At 43.2% G+C, this 23453-nt stretch overlaps 2 protein-coding genes across 2 annotated transcripts; one reads left to right on the top strand and one right to left on the bottom strand.

The window, feature by feature from the left end:
• Nucleotides 1-215: 215 nt before the first annotated feature.
• Nucleotides 216-1358, top strand: LOC119739126 (gastrin/cholecystokinin type B receptor-like). The gene has a single exon (XM_038213954.1). It carries the CDS (start codon nt 216-218, stop codon nt 1356-1358), a length of 1143 nt encoding a protein of 380 aa, XP_038069882.1.
• A 1038-nt stretch (nt 1359-2396) lies between these two features.
• On the bottom strand, nt 2397-22159 carry LOC119739124 (polycystic kidney disease protein 1-like 2). Its single transcript, XM_038213953.1, has 25 exons — nt 21958-22159; nt 20490-20674; nt 19245-19350; nt 18359-18706; nt 17710-17895; nt 16920-17167; nt 15762-16179; nt 15283-15411; nt 14663-14852; nt 14290-14525; nt 13517-13741; nt 12754-12899; nt 12353-12586; nt 11584-11709; nt 11185-11457; nt 10545-10805; nt 10326-10434; nt 9753-10109; nt 9050-9213; nt 8569-8799; nt 7551-7831; nt 5577-6883; nt 5027-5289; nt 4323-4458; nt 2397-4123 (listed from the first exon to the last, which is right to left on the bottom strand). The coding sequence occupies exons 1-25, from the start codon at nt 22031-22033 to the stop codon at nt 2907-2909; spliced, it is 7452 nt and encodes a 2483-aa protein (XP_038069881.1). The 5' UTR covers nt 22034-22159; the 3' UTR covers nt 2397-2906.
• Nucleotides 22160-23453: the final 1294 nt, after the last annotated feature.

The raw sequence follows: 23453 nt of genomic DNA, 5'->3' as shown, positions 1-23453 counted from the left end.
ACGTCACTTCTCTCACTGTCAAACAGTGTCAATTCGGTTTACATAACCACCACTGTTCATTGTCCAGTTTACAATCCAACACCTTGCTACCCATCAGTGGACGTTTACTTTGGTATTCTGCCTTGTCCCGTTTTTCAAGACAGCATAAAAGTTGGCTTATCTAAACTCCAGCGATATCAGTCGTGCATTTTGCAGGAATGTCTGAGGCAGCCAATATGTCGTTTAATACGAGTACGAGTCTAAGAACCCAGCATGATTTCACCGCGAAGCTTGAGGTGGCTCGTTGGATCGCGTGTGCTCTCTGGTTGGTCTATTTTACCGTCGGTTTGCCAGGGAACCTTCTGATTCTCTTCGTCTACCGGGCCAAGAGATTCCGCACGACCACTCATGTCTTCATCGGTGGACTGGCCGTGGCTGATCTCCTCACCTGCCTGCTAAGGTTAGCAGACGCCGTGGCCATGGCTTCGGTGCGTCGGTATCTCGACTACGACCGCCAGAGTGCCGTAAATTTCCTCAGCCGGGGCTTTATGTACACCACGGCCTTACTGACCACAGCAATCGCTCTGGACCGCTTCGATGCCGTCTGTCGATCCCTCTGCCGTAGCATAACACTCAGACGCGCCAAGATTGGTACTGTTGCCTGCTTCGCTGTGGGCTTCATCGGGATACTTCCGGAGGCAGGTCATAAGATCCACGAGGGTCTCCAAGGAGAAGTGACGTCCGACACATTTTTCATACGATCCGTCGTGAAATTCATCCCCGTGTCGTTGTACATCTTATCTCTGTTTGCTGTTGCCATATTCTACGGTATCATCTTTAGGTTTGTGCGAAAACGCGGCAGGATTGTTGCTATGTTGCGGGAAGCTTCTACGCATCGTGGCGAACACGCAGAGTCAGAACTGACCGCCGGTTCGAATTCCCTCGAAGTCGCTTTCGTGGTCAGCAGTGCTAGGGCAGTGCCGTCTACCATGAGCCAGCAATCACCAAGTCAAGATGAACGGGGAGGTGAGGGGAGCAGCATCCGACCCAATCCGCCTCAAGCTGCCAGCAGTCGTGTCACCACCAGACCCCATCCTACCAACTCCCAATCCCGTACCACCAAGATGCTGTTCATCGCTACCTTCCTGTTCTTCGTCCTGTGGTTTCCAAATATCTACCTGAAATTCTACGCTCTCGGCAGTCTGTTCAAGGACTTCTCCAAATCCTCTGATCACGCCAACGTGGTGGCTGCTTTGCTTGTCCTCAAAGACATCGTATACTTCAACAGTGTAATCAATGCTTTCGTGTACAGCATAGCCAACAAGCGATTTCGAGTTGAGTGCCAGATCCTGATTCGACGGATGCGTGCGCGATTGTAAGCGGACAAACGCGCCCATTATTTCAAGCCCTGTACAAAAAAAAAACATTATAACATATCTTAATTCATTAAATGTAGTAAATCGTTTGTTCCAGAGGGTGTTCCATTACTTCAAAATGTATCTTGCACTTTACAAGAATGGTCAATGACATAAGTGTTCAAGGTACAATGTAAATCATAACAACGAAATCTTACGTTTGTAGAGTACATCATTTGTAATTTGTGTATTATATGTTCGTTGGAAGCAACAAAAAATTCTCAAAATCCAAAGGGTGCTTAACAACCAACCAGGTGAAGTTTTAGCTCATTGAATGCTGTATATTCCGTGAAAAACAGTTTTCTATGATCTCGTTTCAAATCAAAAGTTGCCGCGTCATGTTTTGAATTGCACCCGAGTTCAGCGTCCGGAACACGTTCTCATTCAGCCGACTGCAGCTACGCGATCGTCGTGTCAACGCTTCAGCGCGCGCTTCGCCGAATTATATACGAACTACTAAATGGACATTTCCAACGATAACGGCCTTCATCATTGTTTTCTTCAAAATGACAGCTTGCCAGAAAGAATAATTTTACATAGAGTGTAGTCCCATTGCTATCCTTATACTACCAAGTATGCTTTTCAACAATAATTTCGTCAGTTACTTTTTGGATAGCTGTATATGATGGACTGTAGCTTTAACAAGCACAGTTATTTTGGGGGTTATTTTACGGATAAGCGGAGTGTTCTTTATTTGCTCTGTTAGCTAGGATACGTTTGTGTGGTTGGTTTTTGATTGGGTAGACTATATTTTTGGCGGAAAGCGTCGCACGCGTCCAAAATCAATGACGGAAACGCTGGGCTACAGTTTTACTTATATTTAGGTTCCACTTTTAAATCTCTCACTTCAAATCGTACAGTATCTTTACAAGTTTGCTTTTTGCACTCTTTTGGCACGGATATATAACAAAATACTGCATGTTATAAATATGTAAAGAATTTAAAAAATAATGACATTTATAGCGGTTCAATTTCTGTCGCTACTGATGCCACGAAACTTCAAACTTGTCACTTGATTTGATGATGTACGTCACAGGAGAATGTCAGTGCGTCAATAAAAATGTAAATTGTTGTAAAGAGTTGTGAAATCAATCTAACCCTGTATAGCAACCGCCGTCTATGCTACTTGATGTTAGACAACTACGATAAACAACCTCTAAGATAGCATAGGCCTACTGGATCAGCAAGAAATTCAAGGAAAATGACAAGTTTTTAATACATGTTTGTCTTAAAAATACTTCTGCAGACCTCCTGCGCTTTGCGTGAAAAAAAAAACATTTGGTAGAATTTAATAATGAAAATCGTCAATGCCGAATTAATGATAAACGATTAGTGTAATGTTACACTTACATAATGTGCGCGGGAAGAGGAATTACATATTTCGTTTGACAAGATCGTAACAGATTTGTTTTAATTGACATTCAAAAGTCAAGAAATTATTGATTTCTTTGTGACAAAAATCAATGCCAAACAGGGCATCTTCAGAAAATAATGCACTCTTTTCGACGATGCTCAAATCTTGTATCTGTGCTTTATACCAAACCAGGAGAGTATCTTGTAGATCAGCAGAAGGCCGATTTTACCATCCTCACTTGGCTCCTGGTGTCTCCTAAAATAACCCATGTTTCCGTTCAAGATAGAGATCAGTATGTTTAGCAGAAGGAAGGTAGCCACAGCTTGAAAGATGACCACCAAGATAGGAGCTGTGATGCCTTTGACATCGAACAGCGCATCATGATCGTATTCTCCGAGAAACAATGCAAAGAGGGACTCAAAGGCCAAGACAAGAGTGCTGTAGGTGGCCAAGTGCCTACCAAAGCTGAGCTGGAAAAGTAGAGCAAAGGCACACATGATTAGAGCGATGTAGGCAGCAAAGGCCCCAACTTCATTGGCAGAGGAACTCAGCACCGATGTCAGCAGATACGTCCTAGGATTCAGCCTGAGCAGGTGCAGGAACTTAATGGTGCACAGGATGAGCAGAAAGCCAAGCAGATACTGAAAGGCTTCTGCTATAGTGGCAGCAGCTCGGAAGTCAATGAACTCGCCGGGTTTTGTCCGAAAGATCTCTAACAGCTTCTCTGTGAAGACATGGCGGTAGATGTAGAATGCAATGACTACAATGCACGTGAGAACTATGGCAATCTCAAACCAGTTCCAACCATCCTGCCAGTAGCTGCAGCCCTCCTTGTATAACTTCCGTGCCTCAACCACAGCATAGAAAGCTGCGAACATGGAGAACAGTATCTCGATGCACAAGACAAAGAGCTGGAATTTGGCCACGTACCGATAGAACCGAACAGCCTGGATATGAGTAGTCTTGACAAATCCGCCTGAAGCCATGATCTCCGTTAGAAATGTGACCACAACAAACAGGTTGGTGTTAGCATTGTAGACTGTCCATTCTACGGCTAGGGCTTTGGTGTGTTCATCCAGCCAGTGGTCAGCCATCAAGTCCATCAGCACTTGCCTGGCTACCGTCTGGTTCAGACCCAGGATGACCACGTAACCGCCTCCTCCGTAAGATGTCACGTGTCCCCAGAGACTGCTTGCAACATTGTGCTGGTACCTCCAGATATCCTGTTGCTCAAGGTAACTGCCGTTTGCTGTCAGATCATCAAATGGTTCAGTCCATGACTTATTGTAGGTATCAGTATCCTCTGTGTCCTGAGAGTACGAGAGTGTGCACCTACTGATGATGCCAGTGACGGAGCTGCTTATATCGCATAAATCTGGAAAAGGCAATCATTGGTGGAAGAAGAGTTAACAAACATTTATTTTGGCATCCCGCAGAGTTTAAGATGCACATCCTTTCATTGAAAATTTTAAGTTGAATTGGTGAAATTCAGATTTATTAGTAAACGTTGTGGAAACCTAAGACATATGAATTACAAGTTGGTCAGAGGATTGTAAGATTTATAATTAGTTTACCTGGACGGACCCTGAGCTGACGGATCCGGACCCCGCCAACAAGAAACGACATGGTGTCAGTTGTTGCATCTCCTTCGTATAGGCCAGGGAGCAGTGTGACATCTGCCCACTCGTAAAACCCGCCAAAATCAGTAATCTGGTATTGAACCAAGTTGCAACATAAGTTGTTTTCCCTCACTATGCTGTGACCACATCTGATCAATGCACTTTGGGAATTTTAATCTTACTACTTATCAACGTATATTTGAAAGGATATGTCTAGTCCTTATTTTGATACATCACTCAGTTTGTCTGGTCTATTATGTTCCCATCAATTCCAATCTTTCCGTTGTGCAAGATTTGTCTAAAGGCCAATCATTTCAAAAGCTGCTCTGGTGATTAGTAGCTCATTTTGTTGATTTCGGGTTTTAGTTCGGGTTCTTATTGACTTTTCTACTCGTTACAAGACATTGAAACAACAAAAGAAACGCAATACTTTAGATCAAAAAGAGTTGTATAAAATCAAATTGCTGAGGGTATGCATGGTAAAGAATCAAAGAAAAATTGTAGTTTTTTTGAAATATTGTTTTATTAGCACCATATGTATCTCTTTTACCGGTTGTATGGGGTTGTTAAGAGGAACATGTTCACTTGACTGTTGAAGTGTGCTTTTATGATTTCCAGGTGAAACACAACTGTAACAAAGCAGGTTGCATAACACGCACCGAGTCATACTCATCATTGCTGAAGAAAACATCTCTGACGTTCTTGGTCAGATAGTAGGCGTAGCGGTCCCGTTGGCTGTAAGCGAGGACCAGGACTAGCCAGATGAAGAGTAAATATCCCACAATCTCTCGCAGGAGGGCGTACATCTTCCTCTCCATGTCTTTACGCTGTCGACTGGTGTTGACCTCTGTCATGCTTGGCGGCCGGTAGTGGGTGCCCTTCCACTTGTGCAAGAGCTTCTTGTAGATGGCACCGGCATTTTCTGGTTATGACGGTGATATCAAAGTTCTTTGCTTAACTCCTTCAGGATTGTTTGTTGTAACCTCAATCCATTAGAGGCCAAGACCATCCAATTGGAATGCATACAGGCACTTATCTTGTACTCCGAAGGATTTAAAATTGTAACCCCAAACACCTACTTAAATAGCCCTACACCAGTCCAAACCTAAGTCCAAACCATTTGATTTTGTTCTTACATTCAGTATCTGCTAGACTAGTTACGGGAGATCCAAACCTTCTTAAATACAGGGAAAAAAAGTTTTGACTCACCAACGTCTCCTTCTTCAATGTCATCACTTCCATCATCATCCGCATCCCACTGCTTCATGACAAGAGCCACAAAGGCAGCAAGAAGCAGAACCTTCAAGGGTTGTATGAAGAATATACTCTGGAAAAGGGACACCACCAGTGACACCAGCCAATCAATTGAGCGTTTCTTGCCATACTTGAGTCCGTACAGCATGGTGAAGTAAGAGGACACCAGCGTAGTGGAGAACACCAGGAACCAGCCGATGTAGATGAACCAATGAGGGAGCCCATTAGGGAGAAACTTAAATGAACACTTCCAGAACGCCGTCTCTGATTGGCTGCTGGTTTCGCTGGCGTCAGTGGGCGAGGAGCTCGGAGTTCGAATAGTCATAACTGTGAGCAGGATGTTTCTGGCCTCCTGCCTAGCAAGAAAATACTGCTCCACTGACGAGAAACACTCTGGAGACAACAGGTCCAGGTCATCTACGATCTGGTCCAAGCAAGAACACAGGAATCTGTTGTGGCTGAATTTTGCACTGATGTCTGAGGATGATGTCAAGTTTATTGTCTGAGTTGACTGGGAAAATCCTGAGGTGGTTTCATTTCCAGAACTTTCAGGTTTCCAATTTCCTGTATTTTCAGTGGAATTAGCCGTTGTGTCTGTTGGCATATCCCAAGAGGTCTCTTCTGTGGACAGCACAAACCCAGAGGAGGATGTGTTCTCCCTGAAATTTGTCTCGTGACAAGTGTAATATTCCGAGTCTGAGGACTTTTCTCCTCTCCTGTAAGAAGACAAAGATGAAGAGGTCCCACTTGATGAAACACGTGGGGGGCCTTTAATCGTCTTGTAGGGTTTGGATTTCCCCTCATCAGGGGGCCGAGCATATCTGAAGATGGACACAATCAGAAGGTTGATGGGAAATGAAAGGATGGAACTCTCAATGCCGATGAGTATCTCTGTGAAGGTAATCCTGAAGGCACCAAAGTCCATTGTCTGCTCAGCAGGGTCCGTGGGTACTCCATAGAACATGATACTGGTCAGCATAACGCACATGAGGAGAGAGAGGCAGCAGGAGACACGCTGAAGCCGGGTGAAGGAGCTGCGAGCTGGCCGGCTGAAGATGGAGAACCACAGGTGGCCGTCCTGCATATCCCGGATGGTCCGGGTGGAGAAGAGATGCTGGAAGTTTTTCAACTCATTCTCAGTGGCCGCGGGGAAGGTCTGGTCAATAAGACCCTCACCAATGTCCACAGCTAGCCAAGAATTGCACAGGATAAACCACCACTCGTCTGTCTCCAGATCGTGCACTGCAATCCGGCTAGCAAACCTGAAGGGGAATAGGGAGTAATATAATATCTCCAAGAATGATAAAAGCTTTTGAGTAATGCTAACAAATCATGACATTGAATCCTAGATATTCAGGAACTTGTTTTTGTCAGTGAGAGTATTAAAGCCTCCGGAAGTCTCCTTGATAGGTCACTAGCAGCACACAGCAGATCTTGTAGCAAAAGATCAATTAATTAAATGGGGAGTCAGGTGACTGCACAGTTATATTATTCTCGCCTTCCACCATTGTTACTCCAGTTTGAATGTAATCTGCAACTTTTCAACTCCTATCCAATAGACTGATCTGGTAAGCCCCGCCCACTGCACACATGCATGGACAATTAACAAGCGCGTCATGATCATACACATGTGCACACATGTCAGAGATTTTGTGCACGCATGTCAGGCCAAATTACAGCTGTGATTGGTCAGAACACCTGTGGGGGTCAGGAAGAGTGCAAGGTTCCCCCTGTAAAATTAATACCTTTAAAATATGCATAAAAGATACCTCAGAGCTGCTTTTATAGCCTGTATATAGCCTTCATGTTAGTGGGCTTCTTGCCTAATTCAGTTCTCACACTGGATGGCTGTACTGTCCATTGCTCTGTAGTCAATGCTAATGTGAGCCAGTGAAATGTAAAATATAATAGTATAATAATAATACTTGCCATTCTGGGCTGTCTCCTCCATCGTCATGCCAAATCCTGACTTCCGTCACCTCCCCAAGGCTCTGCTTGGTCGTGATGAGAAAGGAGTCGACTCCGCCCCTCTGCAACACCTTCCGTTGTTTGTCCTGCAGGACATGTGGCCTACTCTGTCCCTGAGTCCCAATGAGGGTCAGGGTAGAGGTTGCTGTAGTGCCAGCCCCCCTGCGCATGCCTGTGACAACGGTGACATCGTAACGGTATCGGGCAAAGGGGTCATTGTCCTCAAGGGTGATGACACAGGCCTGAGAGAGCATATCATTAGAGAAACCTGGTCATCTTGTGATCCTTACAAACAATGTAAGTCATCCACACAAAGTGACAGGTAAACCAAAAGTGTGATCAAGCTATTTCTCAGTCATTGTTTATTCCCTGTTCCATGTGACCTTCACGTGATTTGACTTGTGATTGACTTGTGGTGGATTTACAATAGACCGATCTTTCAAGTGACGCTCAATGATGCTTTGATCAACGACAGTCATGACTAACCCAACCAGTTCTGAATCCTCCAAGTTTAATCTGATTTTCACACACTCTGGGGAGTAAGGGTTAATGTCCATATGATGGCATGTGTGCACTTGTGTCAACCACGTGCACTGCTTGAACTTGCAGTGTATTGGGGAGCAGGACCGTGTTGTTGCCAATAATATATGTGCACAGTGGCCGGGCCTTAATTAGAGCCAAGTGAATTTTACAGGGAACTTGGAGGCAAAAAATATAAGGGAACCATTTGGAAGAACAAAGTACATTTTTCCATCAGTTTTATGAACATTCTAAAAAACGTAATGGGGAATTTAAATTTGCCTCATGTTTTTTTCCTGGAGATTATGTGGAAAAGGGTGCCTGTAAATTACCTTGTGTGGCACGACCCTAATAGCTAGATCAGTTTACCTATGATGAACACAACTATGCCTATGACTATATGACAATGAAAATAACATTTAAACTTTAAACCAAATATCTCAATTTGCCAAAGCTGTACCTTCAAAGTATCTGCTTTATCCTGTCGGCGTGCCCACACTGCGACACCGACGTAGAGCACCAAGATGAAAGCGACCGTGCTCACCACAACAGGATTGTCCAGGAAGGTCAAGAAGAGTCTGGTGTCAGCTAGGAAGTCGATCTTGTTGGGCATGACCAGGAAGCTGGAGCCAAAGAATGTCAGGTGGTTGCAGAGACACTGGGTGACCTCAGGAGAAGATAACGGCCCCACCTGGGTCACCAGAGAAAATGATTGGGTTGAGGGAGTTAATTAAGACGGTTCCATTACGACACAAGAAATTAGTTTTTACAGGCTGCCAACTGTTAATTTGAAAAATAGCCAAATAAAGCAAAAGCTTGGTGGCATTCTGAAATGTATATTCCAGTTTTATTCATCTGGACCGTTAGCCCATCTGTCCCCAGTTGACAATAAGTAAAACCGCCTCCAATTAAGAAAAGTTGAACGTCTTGACATTCCTTACCTTGCAGCCTGCACCGTCCCATCTCTCCTCCTCCTCATTCCAGAACAGGCACTGGGAGCTGTAGACACCAAGCAATAGCGTCAACGTGTCTGGTTCCTCAGCTGGTACCCTGTCCTGGTTGCTTGCTGTGGAATCTGGCACTGAGCACAATGTGTGGTACGTGCCTACAAAAGTTATAAAAGTGGGAATTTTGAAGAAAAGATATTTTAAGAGGGATGTAAGGTCGGGCGAGGGTAGTCTGCAGAATTTCCCCTTGCACAAAATGGGTCTATGATATGCAAGCAGATTCGGCGAATAATTATGCAACCTAGAGTTCTGACCATACAGCGGGCACCTTCTACAGGGTCTTCGGTAACCCGTTGTTATCTTACAAAATCATGGCAGCCAAATTGACCAATTAACAGCTTAGTCCACATTTCTGATTGAATGACGTCACACTTTCTTAAGTCCACTCAGATTGGCTGATGCACAGGGGTCACATAATACAATGTACATATCAGACATTGGTTATGGAAAGGGCTCCATTGGACAACGAGTGATACTCAGACTAGGGTGAGGGTCTGCAGCAAAACTGCCAAAAAGAAACTCAAATTTGCCATGTGGAACTATATATTTTCCAAATATGGCACTTCTAAAATAAACTAAACTGAACCAAACACAGCCGTGAAATTTAGGTCTTCATTTAAGAATTGCATAGTCGTACCTTCACCCTGTAAAGAGTGTGGTTCAATCATCCACGTATATCTCTGCTTCAATTCACGATCTGCGTCATCGGCCGGCAGCTGATACTTAGACTCCTCTCCAGGCAGTGTGACATTGACATAACAGTCTGACTTGCTGAGGTTTCCCAGTGATTCGTTACCCTGGTACAGCAAGCAGCATGCCAATAACTCACTGGCGACTGATGGCAAGGCTAGCACACTGATGGTGGCATTGGGATTGGTGACTTCAAAGGAAACTACCACAGTGGTGCTCTGATTGACAGTGACCTGCGTGTTGTTGGCCAGGGTAACAGTGCGCTTTGGTACAAAGATCTGGATGTCCTCAGGTAGGTTGGAAACTTAGGACAAAAATCAAGGGAAACAAATGCATTTATTGCTTAAACTTATTAAATTTAGAGCAACATCTCAAAAAAAAAATTGCATGACTAAAACTGATGTACAATTTGTCAAGTTGACATTTTTAAATAATACTACTTATAATACTAATGGGGTACTAATGCTTCTCCACACCCATTACCCATATTTCTGATTCCTAGCTGAACCCCTACACTCACCTTTAATCTCTTGTCGGTCGACCGTCTTCAACTGAAGCCCCACTACTTCAGACGTGACATCTTCACTCCCTTCACTCCAGACGAATGGATCCATGGCAAACTGAACCATCTTGGACAACAAAAAAACAGAGCAGATTTTGTTCTCTTAATAAAAATTTTTCAGTTTTTTTTCAAATAGCACTTGCTAATTTATCCTTGATTGATTTTGTTACCATATACCTGTGTGTCAATGGCATCCGTGTAATTTGCTGGGAGGATGCTTCCAATGGATGCAGTATCCGGCAGAATGAACCCAGCTGGCTCGGCCTTTGTCACGCCGATGGACGTCTTACCCAGGGTGCCTTGCTCCTGCCTCTGAGACGTCAATGTCAGCACCGGTGACTGGATGACTGTGGGCTCCTCGCCTGGAACCTTGTTGACAATGAGGGCGTCCTGCACATCACTGATGGCAGCCAGGGTTGCCTTGGCAACCACTTTGCTCTGCCAAACGTGAAAAGGTTCAGTAAATAGAAAGGTGGCATTGCCACGCTTTGGCAGCAAGATTGGATTAATTGTCAGATTTAAAATCTGAAAGTTTGCTGAATTCTTCCCTAAAGGTTGAAGAGTCTGTAATACAAGTCTTAGCTTTAATTTCCCGAACTTTATTCAAGTAACAATTATTTCTCTCTAATAAACTCTAGTTGAGCTGTAATCAAGCCATCACAAGCCCATTGTAAATTTGAAGTCAAGTGACAAGCTATTCACATCAACTGTCACAAGGGCATTCCTCATCAGGATTTGACTTCAACTCTGTACAAAGTTTAGGCTCAAAAACCCATATATAAATGTTATGTCACACAGGAAGAAAAAAATGCAACACCTTTTCCTTGGCCTCCTGTTGTACAACATTATCATCAACTTCCGCCTCATCAATTGGCGTGGTTTCATTTCTGGACACAGTATCATCTTCTGCAGATACTTTGGTCAGTTCATCCACACTAGCCACTGCGGCATCTAAGATATTGGACAATCCTGAGACGAGATTCAATGCAGCATCGTCAATGGAGGTCTGACAGCTCTCACAGTCTGTCCTCTCAACAGAATGCTCCTTGAGGAAGGCACCCATCTTGACCAAAGTTGTGGCCGCAGTCAACTAATCAAGAAGAGAAAATTAAAGATCAGTTCAGCAACCAGTAACCAGGAGGAACAGCCCCCCCCCCCCCCCCCCCATTGCATAAGTTCTAATTATGAGTAGGAGAACATTAATGTGCAACGTTACTTGAGTTTCCTGGGTGACTTCTGTTTTGTCCTGTGTGATAGCCACCAGAGCATAGGATGACTGCTGTAGGGAGACCACTGATTCAACTGGCATGTCGGCTATGGTATTCACTGTTGAGGTGCGAATCTGTCATAAAAAAAATTCAGTTGTGTCATATTTTGTTATTATTATTTAATTAGTTTGCAAGCCTGATGAAACATGTGTTTTACAGAAGATTTTTTATTATTTTCTATGAGAGATAAGATCTCCATGTAGTTTAGAGATAGAAATATACCAGAAAACTATTTGGAACCCATTCGATAGTATTAGCAGGATGTTTCTGGAAATGGAGGGGGACAATATATAATACGTCTCTGTTGTCGAAGATCCAAAAGTTGGAGGAGAGGGGGGGTCAAATTAGGTGAAGAATAACCCCCAGGTTACATAGTCATTGATGAGGTGGTCCATGTGCAGAGACTTATGGCACAATGCACTTGATGAGCTTTTCTCGCTAAAAGCTAAATGATGAGAGTGGCCGCAAAAAGATGCTGCCCCTTCTTGGACTTCATCCACCATTTCTTAAACAAAAAGAGATAGTATGAAACCAAAGTATTAGTTCCTGATACACATGTTTCAGCAAGACAGCACCCTCATCCTTTCAAAAATAAGACATAATGAGGGTCAAAATTTGCAGAAAATCATTTAGTGTGCCTCTAATAAACGGGGTATTCCCACACCACTGATTCCATCCCTAATATCTCTTCCCCAACATCAGTCAAATCCTCCTGACCTCTTGCCTCAATTCCTTGGTCTTCAGACTCTCAGTATGTTCCTGTTCCTGCCCTGCGCTGGTATGATGGCTATCCAGTATTGAGCCCACGGCACCAATGATCTGCACCGCTGTCTGGAAGTCTCCCTGGTTGATTAACTCCTGTAGCTCCGAGTCGCTGCCGCTGGTCAGGTTCAGGAGGACGTTGCTGGTGCTTTCATCATCGCCCAGGTTGACTGTTTCGGGTGGTCGTACCTGAGGGTGACGTTAACCCACAAGCGAGTATAATGCTTTAAAGATAAACTCCAACAATGAACAGGATACATACTGGTTTTACTCATTAAAAACAAATCCAGATTATATTCTTAGCATGAATTGTCCGTTAACAAACACTTTAACAAAACTGTCCAGAACAAGCTCACTTCTGAGGTCATAGTAAACAGCACAGATGCACCGTGTATGTCAGCAACCTCCACAGCAATAGTCACCAGGTAACCGTTGGATTCATCTCCCAGGGGAAGGTAGACAGACGGTGTGGTGGAGGCCGCCCCGCTGTACAGCACAGGATCTGGGCGCACATGTAATAAGGCAAACAGGATAGCACTCAAATCAGTCAAATGAAAGAATGATTTAGTCACCTAGCCATACGTAGAAGATGGATTACAGACAAAAATCCAAAAGGTTAAATGATTTTAGTTTCCCCTCAATGCTGACAAAGAGAGAGTTAGTCAGAGCTAAGAAAACATTGCAGCCGTATTCCTGGAGCTCATGCTTGGATAGGCACGGGAGGCATGTCCCCCCCCCCCCCCCCCCCCCCCCCCCCCCCCCCCCACCCATTGGATGTCCATGCCCCTCCTGGGTGCTCCCCATTTACAATCTTAAATTGAAAAAAAAAATTGCAATTTTGAAATGATGCAGTTCATTTGCCCCCCCCCCCCCCCGAAGCTCATCAGTGTCCACACATGTCCATAAGTGCAACATAAGACTATCAACCGAGACAAGTCGCAAGCTATCCAAACAACCGTGCCCTTCCTTTGTCTCTGTTTATCCCCTATTACTCCAAACTGGACTTGTGAATATAGCCATTTGATTTACTTGCAACTGAACCCGTGATGGACTTGTGTTGGATTCAACTTCAACTGTGGCTATAAGATTCATGAAATATCTCTACTCAGATTCACCCACCAAGGTATTGCAATGCAGCCTGATCTTTGTTGCTGAGTACTGGAGGCACACGAACAGTGTACATCAAGTGGCCTTCCTCATCCCAAAAGTCCACGCAGTCAATGATAAAATGCGTCTGCAGGGCGTAGCCGCTGTCAGGATCCAGGCTGCAGGTACCTATCCTGGGTGGTGCATTCAGCTCAAAGGTGTAGTCAGCAAAACCTGGTGGGCTGTCAGGATGGAATCCTATGGCATGAGAAAACACAAACCAGCATGGAAACTCTACATATAGATAGATGAGGGAAAACATTTTACAGAAATAAAAAAGTAAATAACTCCAGAGTTATGTGAAAGACAAAAAATCATAATATCTCTCATGTCAAATCACACGAGTCATATCAAGTGACAAGCAATTATTAAAATCAACTGTGCAAAAGGCATCTTTTGTCATTGTTCATCTCAATAACCAGAATCACAGCTCCTGAGATTCTTTGTCACAAAAGGCAAAGCCATGGACCCTGTGCACAAGTTCTCCCTCGTCAACGGTTCAAACGAGACAGAGATGATGGACACTAGAATGCAACTGCTCTACGGTCAGGCATGTTCCTCTGCTATGACGCTTCAGGTTTGTGCACATTAAGGTGATAATTGGTTGCTCCTTAATCTATGCCAGTGCTCACAGGCGGAGTACCCCACACACTGGCTGCATAGCGTTTATAATGGGCGGAGTGGTCAAGATCAATTTTTCAAACTAAGCAAAAAATTTGGATACACAAGAAACCTTACACACACACCTGTCACCCTTACTGATCGTTGCCTATAGTCACCATCATCAAAAGTCCCGCCTACAATCACAAGATACGATGAGTATCTGCCCGTTGTTGTCAGCTCATTCCAATCAAATGCCTCGTCCGGAACATTATCTCGCGTGAGTACATCCCAGACAAAATTGACCGAGGGTGTTGGTGATGTCACGTGGAGTACAACCCTCTCGCCAATGCTCAGCTTTTCATCACAGTTTTGCAGACAACTGCAGAATGACCAAAACACAAAGAAAAAAACATCATATTAAATACCAAATTAATACTTGAGCTGCAATTTATTACCGGGAAAAACAATTATTACTCTTCAATTTCAAAGATCAGAATCACAAATTCTTTTGTATACCTTACGCTGAGCATTGGAGGGTCTTGTGCCACCACAGTGATACTCTGAGATGCCGAAGAGTTTCCCCGTCCAGCCAAACTCACAGTCAGTACGAATCTGTAAATCTCGTCAGGCACGAGAGTGTTGGCTGCCATCTCTATGGAGTAGTCAGTGGAGGGTAGACGATAATCATCATCAAAGCAGGGAATCGCTGGAGATGGAGAGAGCAAAAAGGGGGTCAGAAATCATGCATCATTTAAACATTAACAGTATCTCAAGAGGGCTTTTATCAGAATCATTTGCAATAAATCAATCTGATAATATATATATTTTTATCAGCAAGCCCAAAAACTCAAAAGGACATAGTTGGTTGCCGACCCAGGATTTTTTTCAGCAACGAACCCAGATTGGCAATAATGTATGAGATTCAGGAAAGGAATTTTGTAAGAGTTTTGCAGGAATTGGTTAAAGGGAAGGGTGTGGTTTGCCAAACGTCTCCCCCCCCCCCTCATCCACCCTTAATCCATGTCTAATTAAAGTCACATTCTCTGCAAGTACATCATCACACATGCCCAATGCTACAGATGTATATGAATATGTATCAGATATGAATATGCATCAGATATGAATATGCAATTTACCTTGTGATCCATGATCATGGCCATTTCCTAATGAGCAAAACCACTCGTACTGCAGACCACTGGTTGGCTCCAGGAAATTATCAGGATCAAACGACCCACCCCCGTCCAATATCAAAGATGAACTGTAGCCTAAAAGTAATATTTAGGAGAGTATTAAGGAAGAAATACACCCAATGTAAATGACAGGTTTCCCATAAAAAAACTGTCATAATAAAAATGAATACACCAGGTTATTGCAATTGCTAACTGTAATTCTTGTAACTACTGAAATACTAAAGCTTGAAACCTTCTTGAATCCTCCAAAATGCACTTTTATACAGGAACGCAAGCTCACAATTATTTGCAAGGGGCATCACAGGGAGTCAGTGGCTTTAATTGGCTGTGCTTTCGGAGGCCCCACAAAATCCCTGAAACCTTCCTTGTGTATTTTGAAGGATGTGTACAAGTAAATGTTGTGCTAAACATTGAGCAGAACTCACCCACTGACCGAGCAGACCCACCCTGAATGATTGCCGTCAGGAGACTGGGATAGATCCTGACCCACACACGGTCACTTCCCCTGCCGATTACATAGCCATATCCACTATGGACTGCCACCACGGCTTCAAACTGCAACACGTGCAGCCCGTATTCGAGGGCCCCTTTTGGAAAGGTGATTTCTTGCAGGTGGGTTGCTAGACTCTCGGGGAGTGCAACAGAAGTCTCGTTCCCAGTGGCATCCACTTGGGAGATGGTCCAAAGAAGACTGACGTGAAAGGCGGTAAGATTACACAGCACTTCTGTGTGCCCCTGGAACGACAGGTGTACGTGACGTGGGAAAGTCAGCGGTGAAGACGCGTTGGTTTGACGGCCCGTAATATGGACGTCTGACGGATTGCAGGGAAGGTTATCTGGGTCCTGCATGGAGAGATTGGGCGATAATGTTCAATAACATTTCAAAACCATGTCATGAATTAAGTCCGAAAGAGAGCACTAGCAACGTACTTGACTTGTCACATGATTCAATTAACATAGTTGCTCAGACAAGAGTGGTGTTGATGGTACAGTGTCTCCTATGTTACAATTCTAGTCACACTAGAGTTGTAAATAAGCCATTAAAATAATCACAAGTCGTGACTAGACAGTCACAAGTCATCACAAGACAGTCACAAGACAGTCACAAGTCATCACAAGTCATCACAAGACAGTCACAAGTCATCACAAGACAGTCACAAGTCATCACTAGATAGTCACACGTCATCAGTCATCAAACCACACAGAAGGATTTTTACAGTGTTGTTCAATTTGTAATGGCATTCATGAGAAGTAAAAAACGAGGAAATCAGCACATCCGAGGAAAAGTTGCATGCCTGAGTTCTTAAGTCAAGTTACAGGCTATTTATATGTATGTGACTTTGCATTCCTTTGCTCTTGTGTGCTTGACTGTGACAGCCTTCATAACACCCGAAATTAATATTTAATAGACTGAACACCACTCCTCCTTTAAACTCTTCACAAAGAATACAAGAATTCACAGGCAGCAAAAGTAGGTGATATATCGCAGGTCCACTCACAGTATTATTGATGTTTTTTGTTCAGTAAAGCTAGGATGGTTAGCCTTTTGCAAGTGAATGCAATCTTCAGAGTGCTCAACTTACGAGTATATTTAAAACCTTCGTCACCGGACCAGTGCTTGATATTCTGTTAGATGCAACGACACTGGCTGCATATGTGCCTGCTTCACTGAAGGACCATTTCATAGTTGGAGACTCAGTCACTGTTTCGTTGCCCCCAAGGTCCCACAGATAGTCTACGGCAATGGTGCTGCCTGATAACGATGCATTCAACACCAGAACCTGACCAGTAAAGAAAATCAAGTCTGCCGGATCCGAAAACACTCCAGCATCTGTGTACACAAAATATAGGTTTGCAATATACTGATGTTAATAAGAAAAACATTTGGCTTTTAGTATTTTTAGATTAATCAATACTTCTTTATTTATTGTTCACAAGTTGGAATGTGATATTAAGAATGAACATGTTCAGCTGTTTAATGAAAGATAGATTTTGTCACAATGTGATGAGGTATGAGAAACCCTTCACTTATAGATGCAAAAAAATAAGTTGACACTGCATCATTTTTTTTAGATATTACAATGACAGTACTAGTGTTCAATTTCAAAGCCAAGTTAATACTTTTAGATTACCTATCTTTCATTCAGATAGCCAGTGTATAATTTAATTTAAACACAGAAATTGTTTCAGGTATGTTTTATCAGAGCAGGAAAAGAGCAATAACCAAAAAACAATTCCCTGTTCCTTGCTTTTTTGCTTTTTCCAAATTACCCCCCCCCCCCTCCCCCACGGCCCCATTGGCTCCTTAACCCCCGGTCTCACTTTGAAATCTGCTCCTTGCATCCATCAAATTTCCCTGACTGTTTTAAATACCTTCGCTTCCTTCCACGGCCATAACCAATGAGAGGGCAGCATCTTCCAAAGACCAGACAATGCATATCTCTTGTTGAGCTTCAGTACTCAAGGACGTCACGTTAAAGACAAACTGGAAGCAGCCAACAGCTTGGTAAATGTGAACCAGATTTAATACTGGCTGGCTGGCATTCAAGAAACAGTCAGCTGTCACAATAGACAACACAAAACAATTGTTTATTATTTCACCATTTGACTAATAAAAAGCTCAAATTGCAAGGTAAACAACATTGGGCCTACAGTAACAGAACAACCACTCAACAATTCCTGTTTAGACTTACCCCTTGTCAAACTTTATTTCTAGTCAGAACTTCCAACGAAATACAGTAAAAAAAATATTCAAAGTGAATTTCAGAGACTAATATAACAGCACAGAAAAAACATATTGTGATTGGTCGATGTTGGAGGCGTGAGCTTGAAATCTTGATTCTGATTGGCCAATGTTGGCAAAGATATTTGCCAACATTCTTCAGTCTATATAAACTTGAAATATTGTTGTTGGCCTGTTTCCGACTGGAAATGCAAAAAAGACCCTTTGTTCATACTTTTTCTCTGAATATTAAATTAAAAAGGCTACTTTACATAAAGGGTCTTTATTAAAATGTCTCACCTTGATGGCCATCACCGTAGGAGATGGAGCAGTCATCTTGCAAGACGTCCCCTTTCAAAGCAGCAGAAAACCCCACAGTGATATTGACTGGAGTTCCTCCTGACTCGAAAAGCACATAGGAAGGTGCCTTGACCGTGAGATTAGCCGGTGGTGGGGTCGTAAGCTGGGTGGTCGTTGGTGGTTCTGAGGTGGGCGTGGTGGTTGTGGGTGGTGCTGTTGTGGGTGTCGTGGGTGGGGCTGTAGTGGGCATGGCAGTCGTGGGTGGGGCTGTCGCGGGCATGGCAGTCGTGGGTGGGGCTGTAGTGGGCATGGCAGTCGTGGGTGGGGCTGTAGTGGGCTCATTGTAACCTTCAAATACAATATCAGGAAATGGGCAACTACAGATTGAGAATTAACGAAATAAGCCCAATTTCCTTCAGTGGTTAATCCTCAACCCCTTCGCAAGGTTACCTGTATTGACTGGGTTTAGTAACTCTATGTTGCACAGAGCTGACCTTGTTTGCATTAGTTTATCTAGGTGTTCAGTCCAGAGGGGCAAGATTCGGCCCAACCGTTTTGAGGAGTTCGTAAATTAAACATGGTTAAAAGCAGGTGGGTGCTTTTTTTTTAGCCTTAATAGTGTGATTATTCAGTTTCTTTGTGGGAAAAATGGCACAATGTTGCCGGCAAGGGGGGGGGGCAAGTTGCCCCCTCGCCCCAACTGAATAAGCCACTGGCTGTTTGTTTGGGTTTTTTCTAGCAAATTTGACCAGTTTTTTTTTATTGGGAGAGCAAAATGACTGGCATATAGACCTAACTACATTATTTTTGGGAAGAAAGATAAATTTTTTAATTCAAGTACGAAATTAAAACAATATGGGTTCAGCTTTTGCAAATGAACACTCACAGCAGAAATAGTTGATCCTGTAGATGTTGCTAACTGTTGTCAAGTCATTGCCATAGTCGATATACATGTCGCATGGTTTGCCGTCAGGACACGTTTCCTGAATGTACTGGAAACGAAAATATATTATTACTCACATTAAGTTAATTGTATACAATATTATTAAGGGAATGATACAATACCTCAAACAGTTAGGCCAAAGTCATGTTCAATTGCGAAGGCCCCTTTTTCAATGGCGAAATCATTGTTATTGTTCGGATACTCCGTTATGGGGCAGCAGGTACTCGGTACGCATAGCTTGCATGCGCAATGGTTCCGCCATGGAAGGGGGCCTCATCTGTGTACAGTGACACGTGCCTGGCTTCGTCTATGTACCGCAACTTCTCTGGTGACTGTATGCAGCGCAACAAAATTGTCCCAAGTGTGAGAATATACATTCAAATTTAAACGCAACACGAGATATCAGAACGAAAAGTCGGTTGTATTTTTCAAGTTGTTAGTTTTTGCGTTGTTCGAAGGTGACCTCCAAAATGAAGAGTTTTAACCATTTCAAAGTTATCAATCGAGTGAAGAGCTGGACAAGATAAATGCCACATTCTTTTCATCCAATGAAGCTGGAAATACTCTTTGCACAAAAGTTGAAGCAGGTCAATAAAACAGCCTGAAAACTGTGAAACATGTACAGCCCGAAGTTTTTGTCATTTTCCTGCGAATTGTGTTACTTCTCTCTTTAATTTTGCTTTCTCACGCGTGTATTCCTCTGAAGCACGTCACCTACTGAATAATTCTCATCCAATCAAAATTCACAATATTTAACACGCAACGTCATACACGATAGCTCAGTTCGTGACTTCGTCATACACGCGCACGCACCACTTCAGTGACGCCCATTGGCTAAACTCGTCACTTTGCACTACTTCCGGTTCCAATGGTGCCAATGATTTTCAATGCCACTCCGTGTGTAGTATTGGGCGTGGTCCTTAAGTTGAAATGACGTCACACTTACAAACCATAGACCACGTTACCTGTGAAGTCATACCAACGGAGGACCAATGGGCAACCCAAACATTTAAGCATCTTCTGCATGTTATTATGTCACCGCTTTTACACCGATCACATTCCAAGAGTTACACATGCAGAGCAGCTAGGCCTAGCCTATACAGAATAGAACGGTTTGGTGAAAGTTAACATTATGTGACCGTCACATCCAAATATTGTCAACCAATAATGTAAGCTGGGCTACCCAACCTGTTTGGCTCCCATTGATGTGCATTGGTCGCTGGTGTTCCATGTCCGCTCCTGACAGTTTGGGATGTAATGTGTGCCGAGATTCTGCAGGTATACCTCCAAGACATCGGAGATAAACAGGTACTCGTTGGCCGTGGGGCATGAGATTGGCTGTAAGTCATCTACACAGGCCTGCTGATCGGTCACTGATAGAGTTCATACATGTAGATTAATACGTACGCCAAAAGTAAGATCGATTTTTATTGCATGATATGAATCATTATTTTTTATTTCATTCGCACTTACTGTTGAACAATCGGTGTGTTCGGTCGCGCAGATATGCGCATATAAAATGCACCGTAGTTTGACCGCACGAAAAAAATCTGGACCCAATTTCATGGCTCTAGCTGCTTAAGAATTCCTGCATGCTAGCATATTTTCACAGGTTTATCCTAATGTGTAGAGTTAGCACAATCTTCTTTTTTTGTGCTAGCGCTGTTAGCACAGAATGGTGATCGTATAAGCGCGAAATTCTGTGGAAATCATACCAGGTCGTGAAATTGGGCGGCCTCAATCTGTATTGTGAAATAAATCAGAATGATTCATTACTATGTGGTGAAAGTGCTGCGCCGGCAGATGGTACATGTAGTACAAAATGCGTATTTATGTTCAAAGATGAACATTTGCCCACGAAATTAACTTTCTTGGACGAACAAAGTTCGGGACCCATCAAGGCTTCAGCACGCGTTAATATCGTCACTTGACTTCAGCAGCACGATATGCGCCATCTTGCTCAGGCGGGGCAAAAAGAACAGGCGTCTCTGAGCGCGAGCACTCACGTCAATCAAAAACTGTTACTCTTCATAGCAACGCGCGTTCTTTTTTGCGCCGTGAATTAATGATGGTGCGCATTGCCGTGAAAGTGCTTGAAATTCTGCCACTGTGATTTCATTTTTCAATTTATGAAAGTCACTTGTTTGTTTGATGACCAGTTATTCCAGTATAGTCTAATAAGATTCAGTTTGGGCCACACCGCGATTTGTACGGAAGAGGTCAAAACTTCAAATTCATTACCAGTTACATGTCCTACCGCCATGGACATGTAGGCCTAATATATTCAATGCGTTGCTCTTCCTAGATCAATTCAATTCATTTCCATGCTTCATGAAAACATTACAAACTTTAGGGAAATGGTTAAAACCATAAAGCAGTAAATATCAAATTAACAGCAAAATAAAAGAAGCAAATAGAGCACGAGGCTGGAAAACAGCCGGTAGGGCAAACAAGGCATAACAATGGGTAAGCTGACATGAGACAAGGAACATATAACGCTAAGGCAAATTATTATGAAATTTGGTAAAACTAGTAAAAGGCTGTATAACTATAATTTTATAAGCACCCCCCCCCCCCAAAAAAAGATTAATCGACTGAAAATATACAAGAGGCCTAATACAATGTAGGCTACACGTCGTCTTTGTGGATGCCTTACCTTTGATTTCAACGACCAATGTTGCTAAGATAAACACAATCCATGCACCGTGGGTTCTTCTTGGAAGTTTCGCCATAGCAGCTCGGCGGTCTCGACTACGAAAGTTTGGTTTTCATCCAAAGATTATCGGGCATCTCAAGAGTCCAATCGGGTTGCAATGGCACACGGCGTTTTTTCGAACTCAGTTGCGTTGCGCTGTAGTTGTCATGCAGACGTAAAGCGCGCCAATTTCGTGGAAGACGCGTATCGATGCGCTTTGTCAGAAATTCCGTTGAAGACACTTTGCTCATAATCAGAAGAAGTAATAACTAGATCGGAATCGCGTTTAATACGCGCTTATTAAATTCTTCTCATATGGCTTTACTCCACTGATCGTCATTATGACGTGATAAATAGATGGATAATTGCTTGCGCACCAAATCGCTGCCGTATATAAGCGCCAATCAAGAATCGGTTATGACGCCATTAACAATACTAGTGCAGCGTCTAAAATGTTATGTTCGGGAAGCGCAACTTGCTTTGCCGCTGGTATTGGTTGCATGCTTGAAGAGTTTTTGAGAACTGCTCGTGCCAAGTTTGAAGTTGTTTGGGCGAGTGGTTCTCAATAAAGCTGCAAAAAATAGCGCAGATATTCACCCCTACTGGACAATGGTATCGCCCTTCAGTAAGGTTGCTCAGTCGACCGCCTACAATCCATTTTATTACAAGTTTCTCAATTTAAAGTTCTGCTGGACTCAATTCCATGCACGGATGATGAAACAAACTACATGTATCCTTTTCATGCCAGGTTTGAATAAGAACCGACCATGCCTTGAAGTAACTTTTTTTCGTAGGTCAACTAGTTAGTGGAGCTGATAAGCGAGAAATCGTGCACTTTGTGGTAAAAGCATGAAATTTGGCAGGTGGGGTCAAAATGGGCTAGAAATCATTTGAAGATCGGGACCCATCTTGGATCTTGCCCATTATGGGGGCGGAGCTTGATTTCGTTTTAAAAAGGGGGTGCAACCAATAAAAACTCATAAAACTGTACTTAACATCCATTTCTTTGTTTTTCTATGCTTCGAAATAAAAAAAATAAAAAAAAACACATTCTAGCCTTTTAACACCCGTTATTTTCCACCCATTTTGTGGGCGTGACCTAAATGTGTAAAATACGCCCGTTTAAGCAGTTTGGTTCAAATATGGAAAATATCATGCAGTTTGGTGGTAACATCCTGAAAATTGGCATGTCTAGTTGAGATGGGCTGAAAATCATTTGAAGAGGTAAACCCATCTTGGATCTTGCCCATCTTGGGGGCGGAGCTTGATATTTGAAAAAGGGGAGTGCAAAAATAAAACCTCAGAAAACTGTATTTAACATCCATGGGCAAGATCCACGATGAGCCCCGATCTTAAAAAAAGCGCACGATTTTGGCAAAAAAATAGACCTAAGCAGCTCCACTAAGTCTGTCTAGTGATAAGCTTTCTAGTGAAAAAATAAAGCTTGTGCTTATCAG

This window comes from Patiria miniata, unplaced genomic scaffold (genome assembly GCF_015706575.1).
Source record: "Patiria miniata isolate m_02_andy unplaced genomic scaffold, ASM1570657v1 HiC_scaffold_30, whole genome shotgun sequence".
NCBI lineage: Eukaryota > Metazoa > Echinodermata > Asteroidea > Valvatida > Asterinidae > Patiria > Patiria miniata.
This window is presented reverse-complemented; position numbering and strand designations above follow the sequence as displayed.